Source organism: Pelophylax lessonae (genome assembly GCF_965119305.1).
Source record: "Pelophylax lessonae genome assembly, chromosome: 8".
Classification (NCBI taxonomy): Eukaryota; Metazoa; Chordata; class Amphibia; order Anura; family Ranidae; genus Pelophylax; species Pelophylax lessonae.
This window is the reverse complement of record NC_138775.1, coordinates 5092838-5118161: the sequence shown is the minus strand read 5'-3', so window position 1 is coordinate 5118161 and position 25324 is coordinate 5092838. Positions and strand designations below refer to the sequence as shown.

Below are 25324 nucleotides of genomic sequence, written 5' to 3'. Positions count from 1 at the left end.
AAAACAGCTCCTCTGAAACGTAAATCATCTCCGCTCTTCGCCCTGTCACTGCCCTCATCTCCGGTAATAAATATAAAAGCGGCGGCGGGTGTATGTGATGTAAATGTGACGGCGATCGCGGCTCCGTGATCCGCTTTTATATTTATTACCGGAGATGAGTCTCTCCCTCTAGTGGGCGGAGATGGATGTGGGCGGAAGGACTTTCTGCCGCCGGAAGTGGATGTCTGATGACCCGGAAGCGGAAGTGCGCTGTGCATAGTGCAGGATTGATGCTGGAGAGAGCGGGGAAGACGAGGCAGAGGTAGTCGGACAGGTGAGAGAGGGGGCTGGAGAACTACAACTCCCAGCAGGCTCTGTGTACAGTATACTATGGGGGACTACAACTCCCAGCAGGCACTGTGTACAGTATACTATGGGGGACTACAGCTCCCAGCAGGCACTGTGTACAGTATACTATGGGGGACTACAGCTCCCAGCAGGCACTGTGTACAGTATACTATGGGGGACTACAACTCCCAGCAGGCACTGTGTACAGTATACTATGGGGGACTACAACTCCCAGCAGGCACTGTGTACAGTATACTATGGGGGACTACAACTCCCAGCAGGCACTGTGTACAGTATACTATGGGGGACTACAACTCCCAGCAGGCTCTGTGTACAGTATACTATGGGGGACTACAACTCCCAGCAGGCACTGTGTACAGTATACTATGGGGGACTACAGCTCCCAGCAGGCACTGTGTACAGTATACTATGGGGGACTACAGCTCCCAGCAGGCACTGTGTACAGTATACTATGGGGGACTACAACTCCCAGCAGGCACTGTGTACAGTATACTATGGGGGACTACAACTCCCAGCAGGCACTGTGTACAGTATACTATGGGGGACTACAACTCCCAGCAGGCACTGTGTACAGTATACTATGGGGGACTACAACTCCCAGCAGGCACTGTGTACAGTATACTATGGGGGACTACAACTCCCAGCAGGCACTGTGTACAGTATACTATGGGGGACTACAACTCCCAGCAGGCACTGTGTACAGTATACTATGGGGGACTACAACTCCCAGCAGGCACTGTGTACAGTATACTATGGGGGACTACAACTCCCAGCAGGCACTGTGTACAGTATACTATGGGGGACTACAGCTCCCAGCAGGCACTGTGTACAGTATACTATGGGGGACTACAGCTCCCAGCAGGCACTGTGTACAGTATACTATGGGGGACTACAACTCCCAGCAGGCACTGTGTACAGTATACTATGGGGGACTACAACTCCCAGCAGGCACTGTGTACAGTATACTATGGGGGACTACAACTCCCAGCAGGCACTGTGTACAGTATACTATGGGGGACTACAACTCCCAGCAGGCACTGTGTACAGTATACTATGGGGGACTACAACTCCCAGCAGGCACTGTGTACAGTATACTATGGGGGACTACAACTCCCAGCAGGCACTGTGTACAGTATACTATGGGGGACTACAACTCCCAGCAGGCACTGTGTACAGTATACTATGGGGGACTACAACTCTCAGCAGGCACTGTGTACAGTATACTATGGGGGACTACAACTCCCAGCAGGCACTGTGTACAGTATACTATGGGGGACTACAACTCTCAGCAGGCACTGTGTACAGTATACTATGGGGGACTACAACTCCCAGCAGGCACTGTGTACAGTATACTATGGGGGACTACAACTCTCAGCAGGCACTGTGTACAGTATACTATGGGGGACTACAACTCTCAGCAGGCACACATCAATGACAGACAGTAATCCGGTGCTACAATTATTATTGTTACATAATGACAGTGAAACCACGCCCACTCCGAGCCCCATAGAGGAAAATATACTATTTCATTCCATTTGTGTCCCCACCCCCCTCCGTCCGTGTCTCCACCCCCCCTGCTTCCATGTCTCCACCCCCCCTTGCTTCCGTGTTCCCCCCCCCCTGCTTCCGTGTCTCCACCCCCCCTGCTTCCGTGTCCCCCCCCCTGCTTCCGTGTCCCCCCCCCTGCTTCCGTGTCTCCAACCCCCCTGCTTCCGTGTCTCCACCCCCCCTGCTTCCGTGTTCCCCCCCCCCTGCTTCCGTGTTCCCCCCCCCCTGCTTCCGTGTCTCCAACCCCCCTGCTTCCATGTCTCCAACCCCCCTGCTTCCATGTCTCCACCCCCCCCTGCTTCCGTGTCTCCACCCCCCCTGCTTCCGTGTTCCCCCCCCCCGTGCTTCCGTGTCTCCACCCCCCCGTGCTTCCGTGTCTCCACCCCCCCGTGCTTCCGTGTCTCCACCCCCCCGTGCTTCCGTGTCTCCACCCCCCCGTGCTTCCGTGTCTCCACCCCCCCGTGCTTCCGAGTCTCCACCCCCCCGTGCTTCCGTGTCCCCCCCCTGCCCCCCTCCCTCGGTTCGTCAGTCTCTCCACCCCTCCCTCGGTCCGTCAGTCTCTCCACCCCTCCCTCGGTCCGTCAGTCTCTCCACCCCTCCCTCGGTCCGTCAGTCTCTCCACCCCTCCCTCGGTCCGTCAGTCTCTCCACCCCTCCCTCGGTCCGTCAGTCTCTCCACCCCTCCCTCGGTCCGTCAGTCTCTCCACCCCTCCCTCGGTCCGTCAGTCTCTCCACCCCTCCCTCGGTCCGTCAGTCTCTCCACCCCTCCCTCGGTCCGTCAGTCTCTCCACCCCTCCCTCGGTCCGTCAGTCTCTCCACCCCTCCCTCGGTCCGTCAGTCTCTCCTCCCCTCCCCTCCCTCCGTCAGTCTCTCCTCCCCTCCCTCCGTCCCTCCCTCCGTCAGTCTCTCCTCCCCTCCCCTCCCTCCGTCCCTCCCTCGGTCCGTCTTCCGTTTGGCTCCCGCAGCTGTCAATCAAAGTTATTTCCAATCAGGAGAGAGAGGGGGCTGTGCGGAACGGCAGCCCGGTGTCTGAATGGTGTCGGCTCGGGTGCCCCAATAGTAAGCTGCTTGCTATGGGAGCACTCGACAGGAGGGAGGGGCCAGGAGCAATGAAGAGACCTGAGAAGAGGAGGATCCAGGCTGCTCTGTGCAAAACTACTGCATAGAGGAGGAAGTATAACATGTTTTTTTTATTAAAAACAATACTTTACTATCACTTTAAATATAAATAATAATAATAAATATAAATAATAAAATTTATAATAAATAGAAATAAAAATAAAATGGTTTTAAAATGCTGTTATTGGGTTCCCCTCCATCCCCATTGTATACAAAAAAAGAAAAAAAATAATTTTTTTGTTACAATCACTTTAACATCTCGTGATTTTCTTTTGATGTTTCAGGTTCCCCTTTTATTTTATTTCTCGGTGGGAAGGTAGAAGAACTCGGAAACCATGGGGCGGAGATCCACATCTTCCACCAAGAGTGGGAAGTTTATGAACCCCACCGACCAAGCCCGTGAGTATTACACCACCCGGCACCGGGACAATGTAATAATTGTATTGGAAGTCACATGGACGCCTCGGGGTCAGCAGAGATGCGCCAGTTTGTGCAGTGTGGGATAGTGTAAGGCAGGGATCCTCAAACTACGGCCCTCCAGCTGTTGGGCAACTACACATCCCATGAGGCATTGTAAAACTCTTGACGTTCACAGACATGACTAGGCATGATGGGAATTGTAGTTCCTGAACAACTGGAGGGCCATAGTTTTGAAGACCCCCTGATGTAAGGAGTAATGGCGCCTCCCTTTACAATATAATACCGTGTGGTGTAGAGCTGTCTTCAATTTAAAGCGGAGTTCCGGCCTCGGGGGTCAAATTTTAGATAAAAATACCCCCGGGACAGTCAGGGTTAGTACATTCCACAATGGATAGCCTCTGTATTGTCCTGGGTCGCACTTACCTTTTTAGAAGAAATACTTACCTTGAAAATTTCTTCTCCAGCGCTGCCATTTCTCAGGTGTGGGCAGCTGAAGCCGGAGCGTCCTCTTCCGTGTCCTCTTCTCCCAGAATGCACTGCACCGGCCCCGCTCGTCACTTTCGCACCGGAAGTGACGAGCGGGGCCGGTGCAGGCCCATTGATTCCTGGGAGCGATGACGTTCAGCTCCCAGGAATCAATGCAAAGAGGAAGTGACGGCGCGGGCTGCGGCCGCAGAGGGAGGAAGTGGAAGGAAGGTGAGTATATTTTCTTCTATAACAAGGTAAGTGACCAAAAAAAAAATTGGGAGCATCCATTTCTTTTTCAGGTGGCACTTAGCAAGCTGATGGCCCAAAATTACATAGTTACATAGTTTGTGAGGTTGAAAAAAGACATCAGTCCATCCAGTTCAACCTATGATGTGTGTGTGTGTTTGCTTTTAACCATACATTGTATACCCCTGTATGTTGTACATTGTATACCCCTGTATGTTGTACATTGTATACCCCTGTATGTTGTACATTGTATACCCCTGTATGTTGTACATTGTATACCCCTGTATGTTGTACATTGTATACCCCCTGTATGTTGTACATTGTATACCCCTGTATGTTGTACATTGTATACCCCTGTATGTTGTACATTGTATACCCCCTGTATGTTGTACATTGTGTACCCCTGTATGTTGTACATTGTGTACCCCTGTATGTTGTACATTGTATACCCCTGTATGTTGTACATTGTATACCCCCTGTATGTTGTACATTGTATACCCCCTGTATGTTGTACATTGTATACCCCTGTATGTTGTACATTGTATACCCCCTGTATGTTGTACATTGTATACCCCCTGTATGTTGTACATTGTATACCCCCTGTATGTTGTACATTGTATACCCCCTGTATGTTGTACATTGTATACCCCTGTATGTTGTACATTGTATACCCCCTGTATGTTGTACATTGTATACCCCTGTATGTTGTACATTGTATACCCCTGTATGTTGTACATTGTATACCCCTGTATGTTGTGGTCTTTAAGGTGTCCATCGAATAGTTTTTTGAAACTATCAATGCTCCGTGCTGATACCACTGCTTGTGGAAGAGAATTCCACATCCTTACTGCTCTGACAGTGAAGAACCCCTTACGCACTTTAAGGTTAAACCGCCTTTCCTCTAGTTTTAGTGAGTGGCCACGTGTCTTATTGTATTCCCTTACTCTGAATAGTTTGTTCCTTATGCTCAGGTCACCAGTACAGTATTTGTACATTGATATCATATCCCCCCTCAATCGTCTCTTCTCCAGAGAGAATAAGTTCAGTGCTTGTAGTCTTTCTAGTCTTTCCTCATAGCTGATGTCCTCCATTCCCCTAATTATTTTTGTTGCCCTTCTCTGGACTCTCTCCAGTCCCAGCACATCCTTCCTGAGGACCGGTGCCCAGAACTGGACAGCATACTCCAGATGTGGCCGGACCAGAGTCTTGTAGAGTGGGAGAATAATCTCTTTATTTCTGGAGTGAATCCCCTTTTTTATACATCCCAGTATTCTGTTGGCTTTGCTTGCAGCGGCTTGGCATTGCATGCCACTGCCAAGCCTGTTGTCTACCAGTACCCCCAGGTCCCTTTCCATCCTAGACTCACCCAGAGGTACCCCCCCTAGTGAGTAGCTTGCTTTCTGGTTTCTGGCCCCCAAGTGCATTACTTTACATTTTTCAACATTAAACCTCATCTGCCATGTAGTTGCCCCCCCCCCCCCCCCCGTTATTTTGTTCAGGTCCGCTTGTAAGGTTTCCACATCCTGCATAGAAGATATTGGCATGCCTAGTTTAGTATCATCCGCAAATACTGAGATTGTACTAGATATCCCCTCCTCTAGATCATTTATGAATAAATTAAACAGGATTGGTCCCAGGATAGATCCTTGGGGGACATCACTTTCCACACCCGCCCAATCCGAGTACTCCCCATTAATCACCACCCTCTGGACTCTCCCCTGGAGCCAGTTCTCTATCCAGGTACTCACCTTATGATCCATACCTACCTTCCTTAGTTTGTACAGTAAGCGTTTGTGGGGAACGGTGTCAAAGGCCTTTGCAAAGTCCAGATACACCACATCCACAGGCTTACCTTTATCTAGGTGGCAGCTCACTTCATCGTAGAAGGTTAATAGATTGGTTTGGCAAGAATGAATTTTCATGAATCCATGCTGATTACTACTTATAATACCGTTTTCATTACTAAAGTTTTGTATGTGGTCCCATTACTAAAATTGAGGCCGGAACTCCGCTTTAAGTACAGTGTAGGCTAATTAGGAATTGGAAGGTGCAATGAGGCGCTACTATAAACAAAAAATAAATATTTCCGCGCTAAAAATGAGCAAAATAAGTGACGGTGAATAAAATACAAGCAGCTGGCACAAAATCAACTAACAGTGATCCATAAACACAATATTTCCAAAAAGTGCAGCGCTAAACATAAATGAAAAAATCAATATTTTAGTGAAACAGTGGGAAGACCACAAAGGCGTAAGAGGGGTAATCAAAGCAATGATTACAGTCCCAGAAATTGGTGCAAATAAAATAAAATAAATCCACATGCAGAATGTTGACAAAAAACTCCTTCCGGTGACACCAGGGAAAAGTGTAAGATGGGGACACCTCTGAGCACAAGTAAGGCAAGCAGCTTACCAAAACTCCGTGGCTACTCAATTGAATGAGCCAGCCTCTCCCAGCAAGTTGTTATACCAGTGTGGTCAGTGGATGTCAAGTTCAGGCACTCCTTAGTTACTCCGTCATACATACATGAATATGCAGAAGGAAATAGAGGCCCATAGCGTAATCCCGTAATGTATAAAGGCAAAATTTATTTAAAAGATCCACTCACAATATGAAGGCATATAACAGGCATGAACAATAAGTTGTTCGTGGATCAAGTCGCGGCGTCCCGCGGGTATCCAAAAGTAGCATAGAATGATAAACAGCCGGCTCTGTAAGGGGGCGTGTGGACGTTACGTCTGGAGTCGCCAACGTTTCGTCATCACGCCCAGACGACGTCTTTTGATGACGAAACGTTGGCGACTCCAGACGTAACGTCCACATTTAAGCTTATGGCAGAGTAGTAGCGCCTCATTACACCTTCCAATTTGTGCAGTGCGCTGTCCCTATCCCTCCACCCCCCCCCCCCACCGCTGTGACAGAGGAGGAGAGTGCACTGCGCATGCGTGGGGTTTGAACCTGGCATAGTACTCGTTCCTGCAGTGTGTGTGTGTGTGTGGGGGGGGGGGGTGGGCACACGTGACATACTCTGGTAACTAGACGGGACGGGACGGGGGGGGCGCACTCATTAGGAGTTTTTCCGGCAGGCTTGGAGGAGGACGCCCACAGCCCACAGATAGGACAGGGAAGTGATTTTTATTTTGCTGGGGACAATTCAATACCTGGGAAGTTTTTATTTTTTAAGATATGTTTATTGAGTTTTCACACAAAGAAACCTCACAAAGTACAAAAGGAAAACAATAAAAATACAGACAATGAACCTGTCAGGGGGGTACATGGGGAATTTTACTGGGAAGGGGAACTTTGCCTTCAGAGCGGCAGATAGAAGAAGAATGAAAATAACTTTTAGAAAGACGTAAACCCGGGGAAAGTTTAGATTGGAGGTACGATATGGAAGTGTGATTTACTGAGGATGGGGGAGGCGGGGGAGATTTCTCTGTGTGTTCTGTATATACTGATCACTGTGCTGTGTTCTGTGCAGGGAAGGAGGCCAGGAAGAGGGAGCTGAAGAAGGTGAGACCTCCAACCTCCTGTATCCTCAACACCTCCAACCTCCTGTATCCTCGACACCGCCAACCTCCTGTATCCTCGACACCTCCAACCTCCTGTATCCTCAACACCTCCAACCTCCTGTATCCTCAACACCTCCAACCTCCTGTATCCTCGATCCCTCCAACCTCCTGTATCCTCGACACCTCCAACCTCCTGTATCCTCGACACCTCCAACCTCCTGTATCCTCGACACCTCCAACCTCCTGTATCCTCGACACCTCCAACCTCCTGTATCCTCGACACCTCCAACCTCCTGTATCCTCGACACCTCCATCCTCCTGTATCCTCGACACCTCCTGTATCCTCGACACCTCCAACCTCCTGTATCCTCGACACCTCCAACCTCCTGTATCCTCGACACCTCCAACCTCCTGTATCCTCGACACCTCCAACCTCCTGTATCCTCGACACCTCCAACCTCCTGTATCCTCGACACCTCCAACCTCCTGTATCCTCGACACCTCCAACCTCCTGTATCCTCGACACCTCCAACCTCCTGTATCCCCGACACCTCCAACCTCCTGTATCCCCGACACCTCCAACCTCCTGTATCCTCGACACCTCCTGTATCCTCGACACCTCCTGTATCCTCGACACCTCCTGTATCCTCGACACCTCCTGTATCCTCGACACCTCCTGTATCCTCGACACCTCCAACCTCCTGTATCCTCGACACCTCCAACCTCCTGTATCCTCGACACCTCCTGTATCCTCGACACCTCCAACCTCCTGTATACTGAACACTGCCGACCTCCTGTATACTGGACACTGCCAACCTGTATACCCCACACTGGCGACCTCCTGTATACCCCACACTGGCGACCTCCTGTATACCCCACACTGGCGACCTCCTGTATACCCCACGCTGGCGACCTCCTGTATACCCCACGCTGGCGACCTCCTGTATACCCCACGCTGGCGACCTCCTGTATACCCCACGCTGGCGACCTCCTGTATACCCCACGCTGGCGACCTCCTGTATACCCCACGCTGGCGACCTCCTGTATACCCCACGCTGCCGACCTCCTGATTACCCCACGCTGCCGACCTCCTGTATACCCCACGCTGCCGACCTCCTGCACACTGGACACTGCGCGACCCCCCTGCCTACCCCACCCACACTAGCTTTTCTGAGCCCTTTTTACACCTGAGAAACCCCTCATTCATTGGAGCCATTGTTGGGTGGATAGGAATCATCTATAAATGACGGAGGTGTCGTATCCCCCGGGGAGCTCTCACTGAACCCCGGTGGAGAAACCCTTCTTTATACGGCTCGCTGTCCCCGTTATACCTGTACCTGCGGTTTCAGAGGAAGGTTCTGTATGTGTGGCTCTGCTGACCGTATTTCATAAATGTTTTCCAGAACAAGAAGCAGCGAATGATGGTGAGGGCGGCGGTGCTGAAGATGAAAGATCCCAAACAGATCATCCGAGACATGGAGAAACTGGACGAGATGGGTGAGATTATAGAACCTTACAGTTTTTTTTACTAGTAATGGCGGCGATCTGGGATTTTTTTTTTTACTGCGACATTGCGGCAGACAGATCGGACCCCTAACTGACATTTTTGACACTTTTGGGGGTACCAGTGACTACAGTAATCAGTGCTAAAAATATGCACTGTCACTGTAATAATGACACTGGCAGGGAAGAGGTTAACATGGGTGATCAAGGGTTAAATGTGAGCCTAGGGGAGTGATTCTAACGGTGAGGGGGGGCGTGGCTTGTGAAATTATCATAGAGACCTGTGATCCTATATAGAAGGATCACATGGTGTGACGGGAGTCACTTTGGGAATTTAATGTGATGAGACCCTTGCTCGCTCTGTCCGCTCTCCCGACACTCCTGTGTTTCTAGTGAGTCAGCTTGCAGATCGCAACATCTGAAGGTTCGGTCAACCAAGGATCCGGGATCCGAAATACAGCTATGTGCCGTCCGGAATCCATTAGAACAAACGCCAGGCAAGGCTGTATGTAAGTTCAAACAGGAAGACAATTTATTGGAAGTACATAGCACACTTTTATGCAAAATTTGGAACATCCTGTCCCCAACAACCGCCCTCCCATTGGTCAATTGCAAAGTACCGGCAGTTCCCATTCAGGTCCTCTTTAGCCATGCAAATGAGGACTTGAAAATGAGTCAAGAGGGATTGGTCAGATAGCTTGACCAGAAGCACTGCCATGTGCAAGGAGACAGAAGCCCCAGGGGGCAATCAATGTACACAATAGTCAGACACAGAACAATGGTTCCCTAATGAGCCCCCAATACACATTACTCTGAGTGTCAATACCTCCCTTAGCAGACAACAGGTGAGTTCATTAGCACACCCGACAATAGGTGAATGGAAAGCCACCTCAGACGAAAAGCAACATTGTTAGCCAGCCCGTCTCCACATTGAACTTCCTGGAATGACCATATTAGGAGTTGGACTTCCTGGTCAGAGACCTCATACTGGACAGGGAATAAAATCGTCATATTACAAGGGAGACATTATTCCTGACTGACTGACCCATTTGTAGTAGTCCAAACCATATTTTCAGTGTTCACCACCCTCCCGGTCACCCTGCATCCATAACAGATGCAGGGTGACTTAAACATAAGAGAACCCCATAAGGCTGGGCATGGTGCCCCCTGACCTCTCTAAAGGAATTTGGGGTCCACAACCCCCATGCCCAAAGTGACTCCCGTCACACATGGGCTCTATGATCATTCCAGGGAGAAGAATGGTCAGCTGTGTTTACAACATCCGACCGTCCTTCTCTCTCAGCGGGGAGCGATCGCGGGTGTCAGATGGCAATCGGAGCCGTCTGACACACGCATCGGCTTCTCCGCTGAGAAGCGGGGGAACGCCGCGGGTGGCGTGTGCTCGCCCCCTATCCTCCTGAGAGCGAGCAACGTATACCTACATCGCTTTGCCCAGGAGCGGCTGCCTGTCACAGTAAATCTGCGGTAGGCGGTCGGTCGGTCGGTAACGGGTTCTAGTAATGATGGATCCAGAGCTGCATTGATTTGTGTGTTTTATATCTTCCCAGATTTGTCAGCTTTTCGAGTTGGCTGCACAGTTGATCTACTACATCTGCTGATCAATTGGGGGAGATTTAAAGAGGCTGTAAACCTCCAAATTTTTAAAAAACGAACACCTGAAAGAAAAACACATAATGAGCTAGTATGCATCGCATACTAGCTCATTATGAAATACTTTAGAACGAAGCCCAGAAGTGCCGACCGCTCACCTGTCTCATGGGTGACATGTCCTTCTTCCGGGTTTGCGGCATCCGGCCATCTGATTGGCTGGAGCCGCGATGACGTCACTCCTGCGCATGCGCGCGGCACCCGACGGTAACGGCATGGGGCTCTGAAGGAACGGCACGAGCGGCCTTCAGAACGAATGCGCCAGTGATGTCACTGGCTGCATGTAAGGTAAATATCTCCTAAACGGTACATGATTAGGAGATATTTACAGTACCTATAGGTAAAAGTGTCAGAGGAGGGTTTACTTCCTCTTTAACCACTTAAGCCCCGGAAGATTTTACCCCCTTCCTAACCAGGGGGTATTTTGCGATTCGGCACTGTGTGACTTTAACGGACAATTGTGCGGTCGTGCGACGCTGTACCCAAACGAATTTGGCGTCCTTTTTTTTCCCACAAACAGAGCTTTCTTTTGGTGGTATTTGATCACCTGTGCGATTTTTTGATCATGCGCTATAAACAAAAAAAGAGCGACAATTTTGCAAAAATAACAATATTTTTCACATTTTTTTACATGAAATTCCCCAAAAAAATGTAAAAATCTAAATTTTTTTAACATTTTAGGCCAATTTGTTTTATGCTACATATGTTTGGTAAAAAAAAATCGCAAAAATCGTATTTTGATTGGTTTGCACAAAAGTTATCGCGTTTACTAACAAAGAGAAAGATTTTTGTCATTTTTGTTGTTTTTTTTTTTTTGAACACGTAATGGCGGCGATCTGCGATTTTTTTTTTGCGGTACTGCGACATTGGGGCGGACAGATCGGACCCTTGACTGACATTTTTGACACTTTTGGGGTTACCAGTGACATTTTCTACAGTAATCAGTGCTATATATATGCACTGTTACTGTAAAAATACACTGGCAGTGAAGGGGTCAACTTTTTTTTAAAGGGAGGGGCTATGTGTGTCCCTAGGGGCGTGCTTTCTACTGTGATTGGCTGTGGCTTCAGATGTATGAACAGTGATCAACGGTCCTACATAGTAGAACCGTATGATCATCCTTCATACACAGGGGAGAATGACAGGCAGCTTGTTTACACAAGCCACCTGACTTTCTCCCTCTCCCCCGCCGATCGCAGAGTGACCGGCGGACATCGGGTCCGCCGGTCACACGCGCGGGGGGGGGTCCGTGACCACGCGGGAGCGTGCCTCCGGCGGCGCGCGCTCGCTCCCTAGACCCTCACAGGCTAGCGACGTAGACCTACGTCGCTTTGCCTGTGAGGGGCTGACTGCCGATGTAGATAGTCGTGCGACGGTCGGCAAGTGGTTAATAAAGCTGGAGCATGCAGAATCTGGTGCAGCTCTCTCTAGTAACAAATCGGCTTCCAGGTTTTATTGTCAAAATTTTATTGAGAGCTGAAGCTGGAAGCTGATTGGTTTCTTTGCACAGCTGCACTGAACTGTGTGCACCAGTTTTAGTAAATCTCCCTCAGAAGTTTGTAGAAATGTTTTGCCGGAGGCTGCAAGTTGGCAAAGAAAAAAGTTCTGCAGTGCCTGCAGAGTAGTTTGTGCAGCGATTAGGGCCACCATTGGAAATCCTGGGGCCCGGTGCAGCCTAGGCGGCAGAAATTCCTCAGCTTTGGACACAATGAAGCTGCCGTCCTTGTGGGGGAGCCTTTAGTAGAGGATCACTGTAACAGAACCGCGACCCACACTGTGCTTGTGGGCATCTGTCAGAATACTGATTCCTTCAGTCTTAAACATAGATATCAGACAATTTAGCCGCCCCCCCATACAAAGCTAGCCGAGAATAGCTTGTATAAGTTCTGGAACCTCAAGGAATATATGAAGACTCTGGGGCTCTAGCCCTAGGATCCATGTTAAAGGTCTAGCTGCCTATTGCCAATAAGAGACGGCTTCACACAGTCAGACTCCTAGCAGATGCGAATATAAGCTGAACCACCTGTCTTCCACACATTTTTGATTGTGCTAATTAACTCACCTATTGTCTACTGCAGAATCTGTGTTTATACTTAAGGTAATGTGTAATGTATTTTGTTTTAGCTTTGTTGCAGTGCTGAGTTAATTACCATGGTAATTATAAAAATTGTCTGGGTCTGCATTCACATTTCCCCACCAGGTCAGGTGCCTGATTACATTATCCTATGCAGATGAAATAGAATTAACCTGAACTAATTATCTAGCCATCTGGACAGAAACAATATGTGAATGCAGACCCAGACAATTTTATAATTACCATGGTAATTAACTCAGCACTGCAACAAAGATAAAACAAAATACATTACACATTACCCTAAGTATAAACACAGATTCTGCAGTAGACAATAGGTGAGTTAATTAGCACAATCAACAATGTTTGGTAGACAGGTGGTTCAGCTTATATTTGCATCTGCTAGGAGTCTGACTGTGTGAAGCCGTCTCTTATTGGCAATAGGCAGCTAGACCTTTAACATGGATCCTAGGGCTGGAGTCCCAGAGTCTTCATAGGTTCTTTGAGATATATTGTTGACAAATATTACTGTCCCATTTGAGTAATCCAAACCATATTCTGTGTCCATTAAGTCCATTGTTTCCTTGGCCACCCTGTACCCCTAATAGACACAGGGTGACTTACACATAGGAGGGGCCCAGGGGGCTGAGAGAGGGATTCTGGGTTCCATGGGCCCCCCAACCAAAGTGACTCCCATCACAATTACCACCAGTCACATGGGCTGGCAGCTTGAACTTTTCTGGGCTAAAACTGAGGCCACGCCACTGACCAACATGGTGATGTGGGCATCCCGGCGGTCACTGAGGAGTGACAGCGATGGAACTTGTCCCCCAACTCCAGGGGTCCCCAAAACGAGCTGTGGACGCTGCATTTGGGGCAGCCACAGGCATCTCCTGCCAGGCAGAACCCACCCCCCCCCCCCCCACTGACCTGGGCCCACCTGTAACCTTCTATCGGTGACCCCTGTGGCATAGCTACACATTGACCGTTGTTTCTACGTTCAATAGAATTTTCATTGGAACACTTTTGTTATTCTAGTGATGTGTGGACTGAAATCTACCGACTCGATCTTTCCGCAGAATTCAACCCCGTCCAGCAGCCGCAGCTCAACGAGAAAGTCCTTAAAGACAAGAGGAAGAAGCTGAGGGAAACCTTCGAGCGAATTCTGCGTCTGTATGAGAAGGAGAACCCCGAGACCTACAAAGAGCTGCGCAAGATAGAGCTGGAGTACGAACACAAGAGGTCCCAGCTCAGCCAGTACTTCGATGCTGTCAAGGTAAGACCCAGCGACCTCCAGCCAATCATCTACAGAACTATGTGAAATACACCATATTACCAAAAGTATTGGGACGCCTCTCTATATACACTATATTACCAAAAGTATTGGGAAGCCTCTCTATCTACACTATATTACCAAAAGTATTGGGACGTCTCTCTATATACACTATATTACCAAAAGTATTGGGACGTCTCTCTATATACACTATATTACCAAAAGTATTGGGAAGCCTCTCTATCTACACTATATTACCAAAAGTATTGGGACGCCTCTCTGTATACACTATATTACCAAAAGTATTGGGACGCCTCTCTGTATACACTATATTACCAAAAGTATTGGGACGCCTCTCTATATACACTATATTACCAAAAGTATTGGGAAGCCTCTCTATATACACTATATTACCAAAAGTATTGGGACGCCTCTCTATATACACTATATTACCAAAAGTATTGGGACACCTCTCTATATACACTATATTACCAAATGTATTGGGACGCCTCTCTATCTACACTATATTACCAAAAGTATTGGGACGCCTCTCTGTATACACTATATTACCAAAAGTATTGGGACGCCTCTCCATATACACTATATTACCAAAAGTATTGGGACGCCTCTCTATATACACTATATCACCAAAAGTATTGGGACACCTCTCTATATACACTATATTACCAAAAGTATTGGGACCCCTCTCTATATACACTATATTACCAAAAGTATTGGGACGCCTCTCTATATACACTATATTACCAAAAGTATTGGGACGCCTCTCTATATACACTATATCACCAAAAGTATTGGGACACCTCTCTATATACACTATATTACCAAAAGTATTGGGACCCCTCTCTATATACACTATATTACCAAAAGTATTGGGACGCCTCTCTATGTACACTATATTACCAAAAGTATTGGGACACCTCTCTATGTACACTATATCACCAAAAGTATTGGGACGCCTCTCTATATACACTATATTACCAAAAGTAGTGGGACCCCTCTCTATATACACTATATTACCAAAAGTATTGGGACGCCTCTCTATGTACTCTATATCACCACCCTGAGCTCCTATATAAACCTGTCCGCCATGTTGGATAGTTGCAGTACACTCCGCCATGTTGGATAGTTGCACCGCACTCCGCCATGTTTGATAGTTGCAGTACACTGTCTGGCCAGTAATGTGATTTGTGTTGTGTGTTGGTGCAGAACGCTCAGCATGTGGAGGTTGAGAGTATTCCGCTGCCTGATCTTCCTCACGCTCCTTCCAACATTCTCATCCAAGACATTCCTCTTCCTGGGACTCAGCCGCCCTCCATTCTGAAGAAGACCTCCGCTTACGGGTAAGATGAGACTTTAATTTAAATGTCTTCTTGGATTATAGGCTGCCATCTCTGCAATACGCACCCCGTCCCCCCATATTTTGCCCCGTCCCCCCATATTTTGCCCCGTCCCCCCGTATTTTACCCCGTCCCCCCCGTATTTTACCCCGTCCCCTCATATTTTACCCCGTCCCCTCATATTTTACCCCGTCCCCTCATATTTTATCCCGTCCCCCACCCTGCCCCCCATATTTTACCCCGTCCCCTGTATTTTACCCCATCTTACACACCTCGGCCTGCCAAAGTGCTTCTATAGACGTAGGTCTACATCGCTAGCCTGTGAGGGTTTTGGGAGCGAGCGCGCGCCACCGGATGCGCGCTCCCGCTCGGTCACGGACCCCTCCCGCGCGTGTGTCCGGCGGACCCGATGTCCGCCGGTCACTTGCGATTGTCCGTGACGGCAGGAGAAAGGCGGGCAACTAGTGTAAACAAAGCCGCCTTTCAGTCTCCCCTGTGTAAGAATGGTGATCATACGGGTTCTACTATGTAGGATCGTTGATCTCTGTTCTTACACATCAAGCCACAGCCAATCACAGTTAGAAACACGCCCCTAGGACACAGTTAACCCCTTCACTGCCAGTGTCATTTTACCAAACATAGGTAGCATAAAACAAATTGGCCTAAAATGTTAAAAAAATTTTGATTTTTACATTTTTTTTGGGGAATTTCATATAAAAAATGTGAAAAATATTGTTATTTTTTCAAAATATCGCTCTTTTTTTGTTTATAGCGCAAAAAGTAAAAATCGCACAGGTGATCAAATACCACCAAAAGAAAGCTCTGTTTGTGGGGGGAAAAAAGGACGCCAAATTTGTTTAGGTACAGCGTTGCACGACCGCGCAATTGTCCATTAAAGTCACGCAGTGCCGAATCCCAAAATAGGCCCTGGTCAGGAAGGGGGTAAAATCTTCCGGGGCTTAAGTAGTTAAAGGAGAAGTACGGGGAAAGCTTACCTGGCTTCCTATGGATTACAGGATTGCAGTTCGTTTTGCACTCCTGTGACCCGTTTTCAGCAGACAGCGGCTGAATTAGTCCTGCAAAGAAGAATTCAGGCGGTGCTGAAAACCTGACTTAGGGAGATTTTATTTTTAAGTTTATACTGAAGCTCTGTTGAGCTTTAAATGAAGAAAAAAAAAAAAAAAAAAAACATCCCTGGCATCCCCTTAGCCGTACTCTGCCCAAGTGTTATATAAAAGAACACATCCCTGGGGTCCCTTTTAGATGTTTATGCTTCTCCCTGCTGGCCACTGGGTGGTGTATGTATACCTTAGCTTTGCAATCTGCTGATCAGTTGCTTGATTGCAATCCATCAGACCTGCTTCTGGAACAGATTGCATAGCTAATGTTTGCAACATCCAGTGGCCAGTAGTAAGGAGCATGCACGTCTAAAGGGACCCCAGGGGTGTGTTCTTTCATATAACTCTTGGGCAGAGTATGGCTTTCACCCAGAGGAGCATGCGCCGTGTGAGTAGCAGCACAAATGGAGGATCGGCTGGTATAGCGTTGCCCCTCTGAACAAGGAAATAGTGGGAAATTATAGGATCAACCAGGCATTTACTCTCTAAGAATACAGTAATGGAAGAAACATTGATAATACAATACAAACAGATAAAAAAACATTTTTGCTTTACTGACCATTTAAGCGGTAGGTTGTAGCTCTCAGAAATCTTCTGACAGCTACATTATAAATGCCCCTCCCCCTTCCTGATTTGTATGCCATGTCTATAAATGTATATTATTTGCAGACCTCAGGGGCGTGGCGTATCTGTGACCTATCCACCAGGGCACGGCGTTCCTCGCTTACCACCCGGCAAGAAACCCCCTGGGCCGCCCCTAGGTCCTCCCCCACCCCAGGTCCTGCAGATGTACGGGAGGAAAGTGGGCTTTGCTTTGGACAACATTATGAGGAAGAAGGATGACGATGTGAGATACAGCCCTGATAGAGGTGAGGATGGGGGGTCGGGTCAGGGAAAGGGCTGGTATGGGGGGTCGGGTCAAGGGAAGGGATGGGGGCGTCGGGTCAGGGGAAGGGCTGGAATGGGGGGTCGGGTCAGGGGAAGGGCTGGAATGGGGGGTCGGGTCAGGGGAAGGGCTGGAATGGGGGGTCGGGTCAAGGGAAGGGCTGGGATGGGGGGGTCGGGTCGGAAAGGGATGGGGGGTCGAGTCAGGGGAAGGGATGGGATGGGGGCTGGGTCAGGGGAAGGGCTGGGGGTCGGGTCAGGGGAGGGGTTGGGAGGAGGGTCGGGTCAAGGGAGGGGCTCGGATGGGGGGTCGGGTCAGGGGAAGGGCTGGGATGGGGGCCGGGTCAGGGGAGGTGCTGGGAGGAGGGTCAGGGGAGGGGCTGGGAGGAGGGTCGGGTCAGGGGAGGGGCTGGGAGGAGGGTCGGGTCAGGGGAGGGGCTGGGAGGAGGGTAGGGTCAGGGGAGGGGCTGGGATGAGGGTCAGGGGAAGGGCTGGAATGGTGGTCGGGTCAGGGGAAGGGCTGGGATGAGGGTCAGGGGAGGGGCTGGGATGGGGGGAGTCAGGGGAGGGGCTGAGATGGGGGGGTCGGGTCAGGGCTGGGATGGGGGGGTCAGGGGAGGGGCTGGGATGGGGTCGGGTCAGGGGAATGGTTGGGATGGGGGGGTCAGGGGAAGGGCTGGGATGGGGGGTTGGGGTCAGGGGAAGGGCTGGGATGGGGGGTCAGGGGAGGGGCTGGGATGGGGGGGTCAGGGGAGGGGCTGGGATGGGGGGGTCGGGAAGGGCTGGGATGGGGGGTCGGGTCAGGGGAAGGGCCTGGATGGGGGGTCGGGTCAGGGGAGGGGCTGGGATGGGGGGGCTGGGTCAGGGGAAGGGCTGGGATGGGGGGGGTCGGGTCAGGGGAGGGGCTGGGATGGGGGGGGTCGGGTCAGGGGAGGGGCTGGGATGGGGGGGTCGGGTCAGGGGAGGCGCTGGGATGGGGGGGTCGGGTCAGGGGAAGGACTGGGATGGGGGTCGGGAGGGCCTGGGATGGGGGGTCGGGTCAGGGGAGGGGCTGGGATGGGGTCAGGGGAGGGGCTGTATTGGTGGGTCGGCTCAGGGGAAGGGATGGGGGGTCAGCTCAGGGGAGGAGCTGGGATGGGGTCGGGGGAGTGCCTGGGATGGGGGGTCGGGTCAGGGGAGGTGGGCAAAAAATATAACTGCACTTTGTTGTAAAATGCCCTCATCTTGTGTGTAGATCCATGTTTCCCCCAATCGTATGTAACTTCTGCCATTCTCCATCTTGTCCGCGTTCCTTGCAGGTGACCGAGGTCGCCACGACGACTCCAGTTCCAGTGAGGATGAGGGTTACCCCAATGAGATGGAGCAGGATAAGGAGGAGGAGGGGAGCAGCGATGAGGACAGTGACAGTATTCAGTCGGATGGGCGGGACACGGATGAAGGGGAGTACGCCCAGCGGGACGATGAGAAGAAAGGTGGCGGTGGTGATAAGAAAGGAGGTGAGAAGAGGACCGGTCATCATCTTATATACAGATCTCCCGGGCTCTGTGTGTGGTCTCATCTTATATACAGATCTCCCGGGCTCTGTGTGTGGTCTCATCTTATATACAGATCTCCCGGGGTCTGTGTGTGGTCTCATCTTATATACAGATCTCTCGTGCTCTGTGTGTGGTCTCATCTTATATACAGATCTCTCGTGCTCTGTGTGTGGTCTCATCTTATATACAGATCTCTCGTGCTCTGTGTGTGGTCTCATCTTATATACAGATCTCTCGTGCTCTGTGTGTGGTCTCATCTTATATACAGATCTCCCGGGGTCTGTGTGTGGTCTCATCTTATATACAGATCTCTCGTGCTCTGTGTGTGGTCTCATCTTATATACAGATCTCTCGTGCTCTGTGTGTGGTCTCATCTTATATACAGATCTCTCGTGCTCTGTGTGTGGTCTCATCTTATATACAGATCTCTCGTGCTCTGTGTGTGGTCTCCTCTTATATACAGATCTCCCGGGGTCTGTGTGTGGTCTCATCTCTGTCTCTGTCTCCTCAGGGCACAACGTTCACTTCTCTGACAATTCAGATAAAACCCAGAGGAGGAAGAAGAAGTCGGTGAAGGACATCACCCCCCTTCAGGCCATGATGTTACGGATGGCAGGTAGGTGACTCTGATCTTTACCATAAGTTCCAGTTATGAACAAAGCCGGGTGATTGTAATTGGTGGGGAAACGATAGCCATAAGGATTCCTCCCGGCACCGTACACCATAAGGGGCACTCCCTCCTCCCTGGTACACTCTGATTGGCTATGCAGGCTGCATTGTATGGCTCATTGGAGGAGAGCCAGTTATGTGACTCTGACCGGTCATGTGACCGGGATCTCACAAACCTGCCAAGTAATGGTGAACCGAAATAAAAATTCTGCATCTAAACTGAAAATTGGGGATGCACCTGGCCAAAAAACCAAACCGAAATGGAGAGTTTTTTAAAAAAAAATGTTAAACTTAATTTGGCCAATGTTTTTTACATTGAAGCCAACGGGGGGGGGGGGGGGTTTGCATTGAAGTCAAGAGGGGGACGTTTTTTCATTGAAATCAAGGGGGTGTGCATTTTTGCATTGAAGTCAAGGGGGGAGGGGGCATTTTTGTTGCATTGAAGTCAAGGGGGGGGGGGCATTTTTGCATCAATGTCGGGGGGGGGCATTTTTGCATCAAAGTCATGTGGGGCACATTTTTGCATCAATCATAGAGGGGCTTTTTTGCATTGAAATTAAAGGGGCGGGGCATTTTTGCATTAGAGTCATAGGACGCAGCATGCCATTATGGGCATTTTTTTTCCTATTGGCACAGTGCCAATAACCCTAGTTTTTGGCGGAGGATATATCTGCCAAGCATACATGATTATAAAATTAGTGGATTTTCTTCTAGACTGCATTATGTCTCCTAATGACTGAATATCTTCACCATGCGGGTCTGCAGGTCATGTGACCGGGGGTCTCTCACTCTTGCAGGTCAGGAGATGACAGAGGAGGACGATGAACATGAAGCTGAAGATTATTCATCTCCCTCGTCATCCGAGGACGAGTCTGAGCCGGAGAATGAGCAGCGGACTGAAGAGTCAAAAGGGGAGGGCACAGAATCCAGCTCCTCCTCCGCACAGGCGTCTTCGGCACCGCCGCCTGTTACCGTCCCGCCCCCACCGATGCAGATGCCGCCATCCATAATGTCGGGACCTCCTCCTCTTGGTCCACCGCCTGTTCCACCGCTACGGCCTCCTGGACCGCCTACAGGAATGCCGCCTGGACCGCCTCCAGGTAATACGTTCGGTCCGGTGATTGTAGGAACAGATCACAGGTCTCTCTTCTTTTAAAGAGTTCCGTTCTGCAGTCAGCTGAATGTAATATGTGAAGGAGAGGAGGTTAGGGAAGGTACGAGGTAAGTGTCCTCTTTGTAAAGCGGGAAGCCATTGTGTGCCTTTTGATTATTTGAATTTTCAGGAATATACCTGTTTATCCATATAGCAACTTCCTCTCCTTGGTTAGTGGTGGCACTGATCTGCTGGTCCATCAATCCTCTGCAGCATTGCCAACGCTTGTGCCTGTGCTACAGATCATAAAACAAAATTCCTGTGTCTACGGCTCACTCTGCCTCACTCTTTCATGATCCAAAGTAGAGTAGAGTATGTAGATTCTGGTTGGGTGGGTAGGAGTCATTCTGGTTGGGTAGGTGCCATTCTGGTTGGGTGGGTAAGGGTCATTCTGGTTGGGTGGGTGCCATTCTGGATGGGTGGGTGGGTGCCATTCTGGTTGGGTGGGTAGGAGTCATTCTGGTTGGGTGGGTAGGGGTCATTTTGGTTGGGTAGGTGCCATTCTGGTTGGGTGGGTAGGAGTCATTCTGGTTGGGTGGGTGCCATTCTGGTTGGGTGGGTAGGATTCATTCTTGTTGGGTAGGTGCCATGCTGGTTGGGTGGGTAGGTGCCATTCTGGTTGGGTAGGTGCCATTCTGGTTGGGTGGGTAGGAGTCATTCTGGTTGGGGTGGGTAGGTGCCATTCTGGTTGGGTGGGTAGGAGTCATTCTGGTTGGGTAGGAGTCATTCTGGTTGGGTGGGTAGGGGTCATTTTGGTTGGGTAGGTGCCATTCTGGTTGGGTGGGTAAGGGTCATTCTGGTTGGGTGGGTAGGGGTCATTTTGGTTGGGTAGGTGCCATTCTGGTTGGGTGGGTAAGGGTCATTCTGGTTGGGTGGGTAGGAGTCATTCTGGTTGGGTAGGCGCCATTCTGGTTGGGTGGGTAGGAGTCATTCTTGTTGGGTAGGTGCCATTCTGGTTGGGTGGCTAGGAGTCATTCTGGTTGGGTGGCTAGGAGTCATTCTGGTTGGGTGGGTGCCATTCTGGTTGGGTGGCTAGGAGTCATTCTGGTTGGGTGGGTAGGAGTCATTCTGGTTGGGTGGGTAGGAGTCATCCTGGTTGGGTGGGTAGGGGTCATTTTGGTTGGGTAGGTGCCATTCTGGTTGGGTGGGTAGGAGTCATTCTGGTTGGGTGGGTAGGAGTCATTCTGGTTGGGTGGGTAGGAGTCATTCTGGTTCTGTAAATAATAAAGTGAATGAGCCATAAATGTTTGATATTTTCTGACCCTTTTTCTTTTTATATATAGAATTATCAGTTCTCACAACTGTTGTCTGTGGTTTAATCCTTCCTCTGAACCCCATATTTGTGTTTTAGGAGCGCCTCCATTCTTGAGACCACCGGGTCTTCGTGGCCCCCCACCACGTCTGTTACCGCCAGGACCTCCACCGGGCCGACCTCCTGGCCCTCCCCCAGGGCCACCTCCAGGCTTACCACCAGGTCCTCCTCCACGTGGCCCCCCACCCCGCCTGCCCCCACCAGCACCTCCAGGTAACTCCTCTTTCTCAGGTGACGTGTTATGATGGACGCCGGTTGCTGACTATTCCCTGTCAGTGGCTCTAAAAGGATGTAATGCTGTGTCTAGCATTATGTATGAAGCTGAGAATATTTGCAGTAGCTATTGGCAACATAATTCATTCATTATTTTACAGCTGTATGGATGCTGCTGCAAAAAAAGGCTTTAATATTATTTAAAGCTGAACTGCTGGCAGATATAAAAGACACCAAATTAAAGAAGAAGTTCTGTAATCATTAATAAATGTAATTAGTATGAATACAAGCAGTGGAAGTACATTTATGTGGTGCCAGCCTCTTGCAATCCCTGTACAGCAGAGCTCCGACTGGAAATTGAAGTGCCACACCACTGTTAAGACTTCCAGATACCACTTTATTCCAATGAAAGTCAGGGGGACAATCCAAAGAGCAGCCAACATGTTTCAGGGGGTCCAAAACGTCCCCTTCATCAGGGCTTGGTTAAAAACAATGTGAATGGAGTACAAACCAAATGAACCTTGTAATGTTATGACTGTGTAGGGGTCATTCTGGTTGGGTAGTGGCCCCCTCTGATTGGGTAGTGGCCCCCTCTGGTTGGGTATGGTTGGGTAGAGGGGCCCCTGTGGTTGGGTATGGGGGCCCCTGTGGGTGGGTAGGGGGGCCCCTCTGGTTGGGTAGAGGGGCCCTTCTGTAAGAAATTATTCCATAGCTTAACTCCGCAGTTGCTTGAAAATAAAGGGACAGCCTGCCAAGAAACGAATTGTTTGGGTAGGGGGGTCATTCTGGTTTCCAGTGTAATTACAAGTCCAGGCCTTGTCAGCAGCTGGTTTGGCCTGTGCTTGTAATTAAACTTTCCCATTCAAGAGTCTAATGCCTCGTACACACGTGCAGATCGTCGGCCTAACAAACGGCCGTCTTATGTCCAGGGCTGTCGGTGTCTGTTGAAAAGTGCAAAAGACTGCACAAGAATTTTGTCCGCTGACTACAGCCGACTGCAGAAGTGATGTCATGTGATGGTTAACTTTCCCTGTGTTTTTCCTTTTCTGAGCATGCCCAGTCTTGCAAATCTGCGGTCTGTCGGCCGAATTCTGTATTGACTGGCGAACAATCCACCGCTCTGGTGTCGGCATACAAAAATTTTAATGCTTGCATGACAGATTCTTTTCGGCCGAAAGTGCGCTGTCGGCTGTCGGAAGCATCATACTAACAAGCCGAAAATCGGCCGATCGGTCATCGGCCGAATCTTTTCGGCCGACAATCTGCACGTGTGTACGGGGCATAAGTCTTATATGGAAGAAGACATCCCCAGCATCCATATAGATATGCATGCTCCTCCTTGTTGACCACTGGGTGCTGCATACTTAAATTGTGCAATCTGCTCATCCATTGCTTGATTACAATTGCACAGCTAATCAGGAACATGCGTGTCTAAAGGGATGCTGGGGATCTAATGCTTGGAAACGGCAGTACAGTGACTGACGCCAACCCCGAAGAACACACAGAAGGTGGAGCAAAAGATTTTTTTAGACGTGCATGCTCTGCAATCTGATCATCGTTTGCTTGATTACACTGGTAATCCAACAACTGATATGCAGATTGCACAGCTAATCATTAACATACACTTCTAAAGGGATGCTAGGGATGTTTTCTTTTTATCTAATGCTCAAGAACAACAGTACAGTGACTGACGCCAGCCCCACAGAGCACAAATTGTTTTTTAGACATGCATGGTCCTCCTTGCTGACCACAGGGTGCTGTAGACTTTAGCCGTGCAATCTGCTCAACAGATGTTTGATTACACTTGCACAAATAATCAGGAAAATGCACATCTAAAGGGATGTTGGGAATGTGTTCTTTCGCAGTACAGTGACTGAGGTGTTTGATTACACTTGCACAACTAATCAGGAACATGCATGTCTAGAGGGATACTAGGGATGTGTTCCAACACAGGAGAGGACTTGCTACAAGGTAAAGTTATGACTTTATTAACGTCCCTTTCTCCTTTTACTCCTACAGGAATGCCTCCTCCTCCCCGGCCTATGATGCGCCCCCCAATGGTTCCTCCGCCTGGCACTGCTCCCCCCGGCATCTACCCACCAACCCCTCTGGCGAACCCGGGTGTGCTGAGTGCACCTCCCAGCTTGATTCAGAGACCCAAATCAGACGAAAGTGGGGCCACCATTGAGAAGAAGGCCACCGCAACCATCAGCGCCAAACCCCAGATCACCAACCCCAAAGCCGAAGTTACGCGTTTCGTCCCCACCGCCCTCCGCGTCCGCAGGGAGAACAAACCCACCACAACCGCCGCTCAGTCCCTGAAGAGACCCGAGGAGGAAGTGGTGACGCGGCCGGTGCCCAAAGCGGGACCCAAGTTGGGATCACACGCGGTGGTGAAAACCAAGGACGATATGTACGACGCGTTCATGAAGGAGATGGAGGGGCTCCTGTAACGCCGATCCCTCACTTGTAGTAAAATGTACTTTTATGTAGAAGTTTACCCGGCGACATCCGTTCCGGGGGAGGGGAGACGCGCCCAGAGCGTCAGTCTGCAGGCCAGGGGTGCCGATGGGAAGATGATTCTTATATTTTGTCTACATTACTGTGACTCCATATTGTGTCCGGCCGGGAAATCCCATTTCATGGTTTCTTTTTTTATTGTTCTGCGAGTAATAAACTTGTGTGAGTTCCATTCATTCCGCGGACGCTGCCCTTCGTTTTTTCACTTTTATGACCTGAAATTCAGTTGCCTTTTGTGCAGCGATAGGCAGCACTGGAGAGGTGCAAATCTACCCAAAAACATGGAGCCCAGCAAGGCCCATCAAAAAGGAGGATCCGTTTTACAGGGTTCAGAGGTCCATAGTAGGTAACCCACGGTTCAGAGGTCAGTAGTAGGTAACGCAGGG

General features: G+C 49.7%; 1 protein-coding gene across 2 annotated transcripts; it reads left to right on the top strand.

Annotated features, from left to right (window-relative positions):
* The first annotated feature begins 3310 nt into the window (after nucleotides 1-3310).
* On the top strand, nucleotides 3311-25041 carry WBP11 (WW domain binding protein 11). Of its 2 annotated transcripts, XM_082265072.1 has the most exons (11): nucleotides 3316-3413; nucleotides 7630-7661; nucleotides 9064-9157; nucleotides 13982-14178; nucleotides 15403-15536; nucleotides 17321-17520; nucleotides 18835-19032; nucleotides 19583-19687; nucleotides 20538-20840; nucleotides 22245-22418; nucleotides 24438-25041. In XM_082265072.1, the coding sequence occupies exons 1-11, from the start codon at nucleotides 3350-3352 to the stop codon at nucleotides 24869-24871; spliced, it is 1935 nt and encodes a 644-aa protein (XP_082121198.1). In that variant the 5' UTR covers nucleotides 3316-3349; the 3' UTR covers nucleotides 24872-25041. The 2 variants fall into 2 exon arrangements, with proteins under 2 accessions (XP_082121197.1, XP_082121198.1); XM_082265071.1 differs by lacking the exon at nucleotides 7630-7661 and having other exon boundaries at nucleotides 3311-3445; nucleotides 24438-25040.
* Nucleotides 25042-25324: the final 283 nt, after the last annotated feature.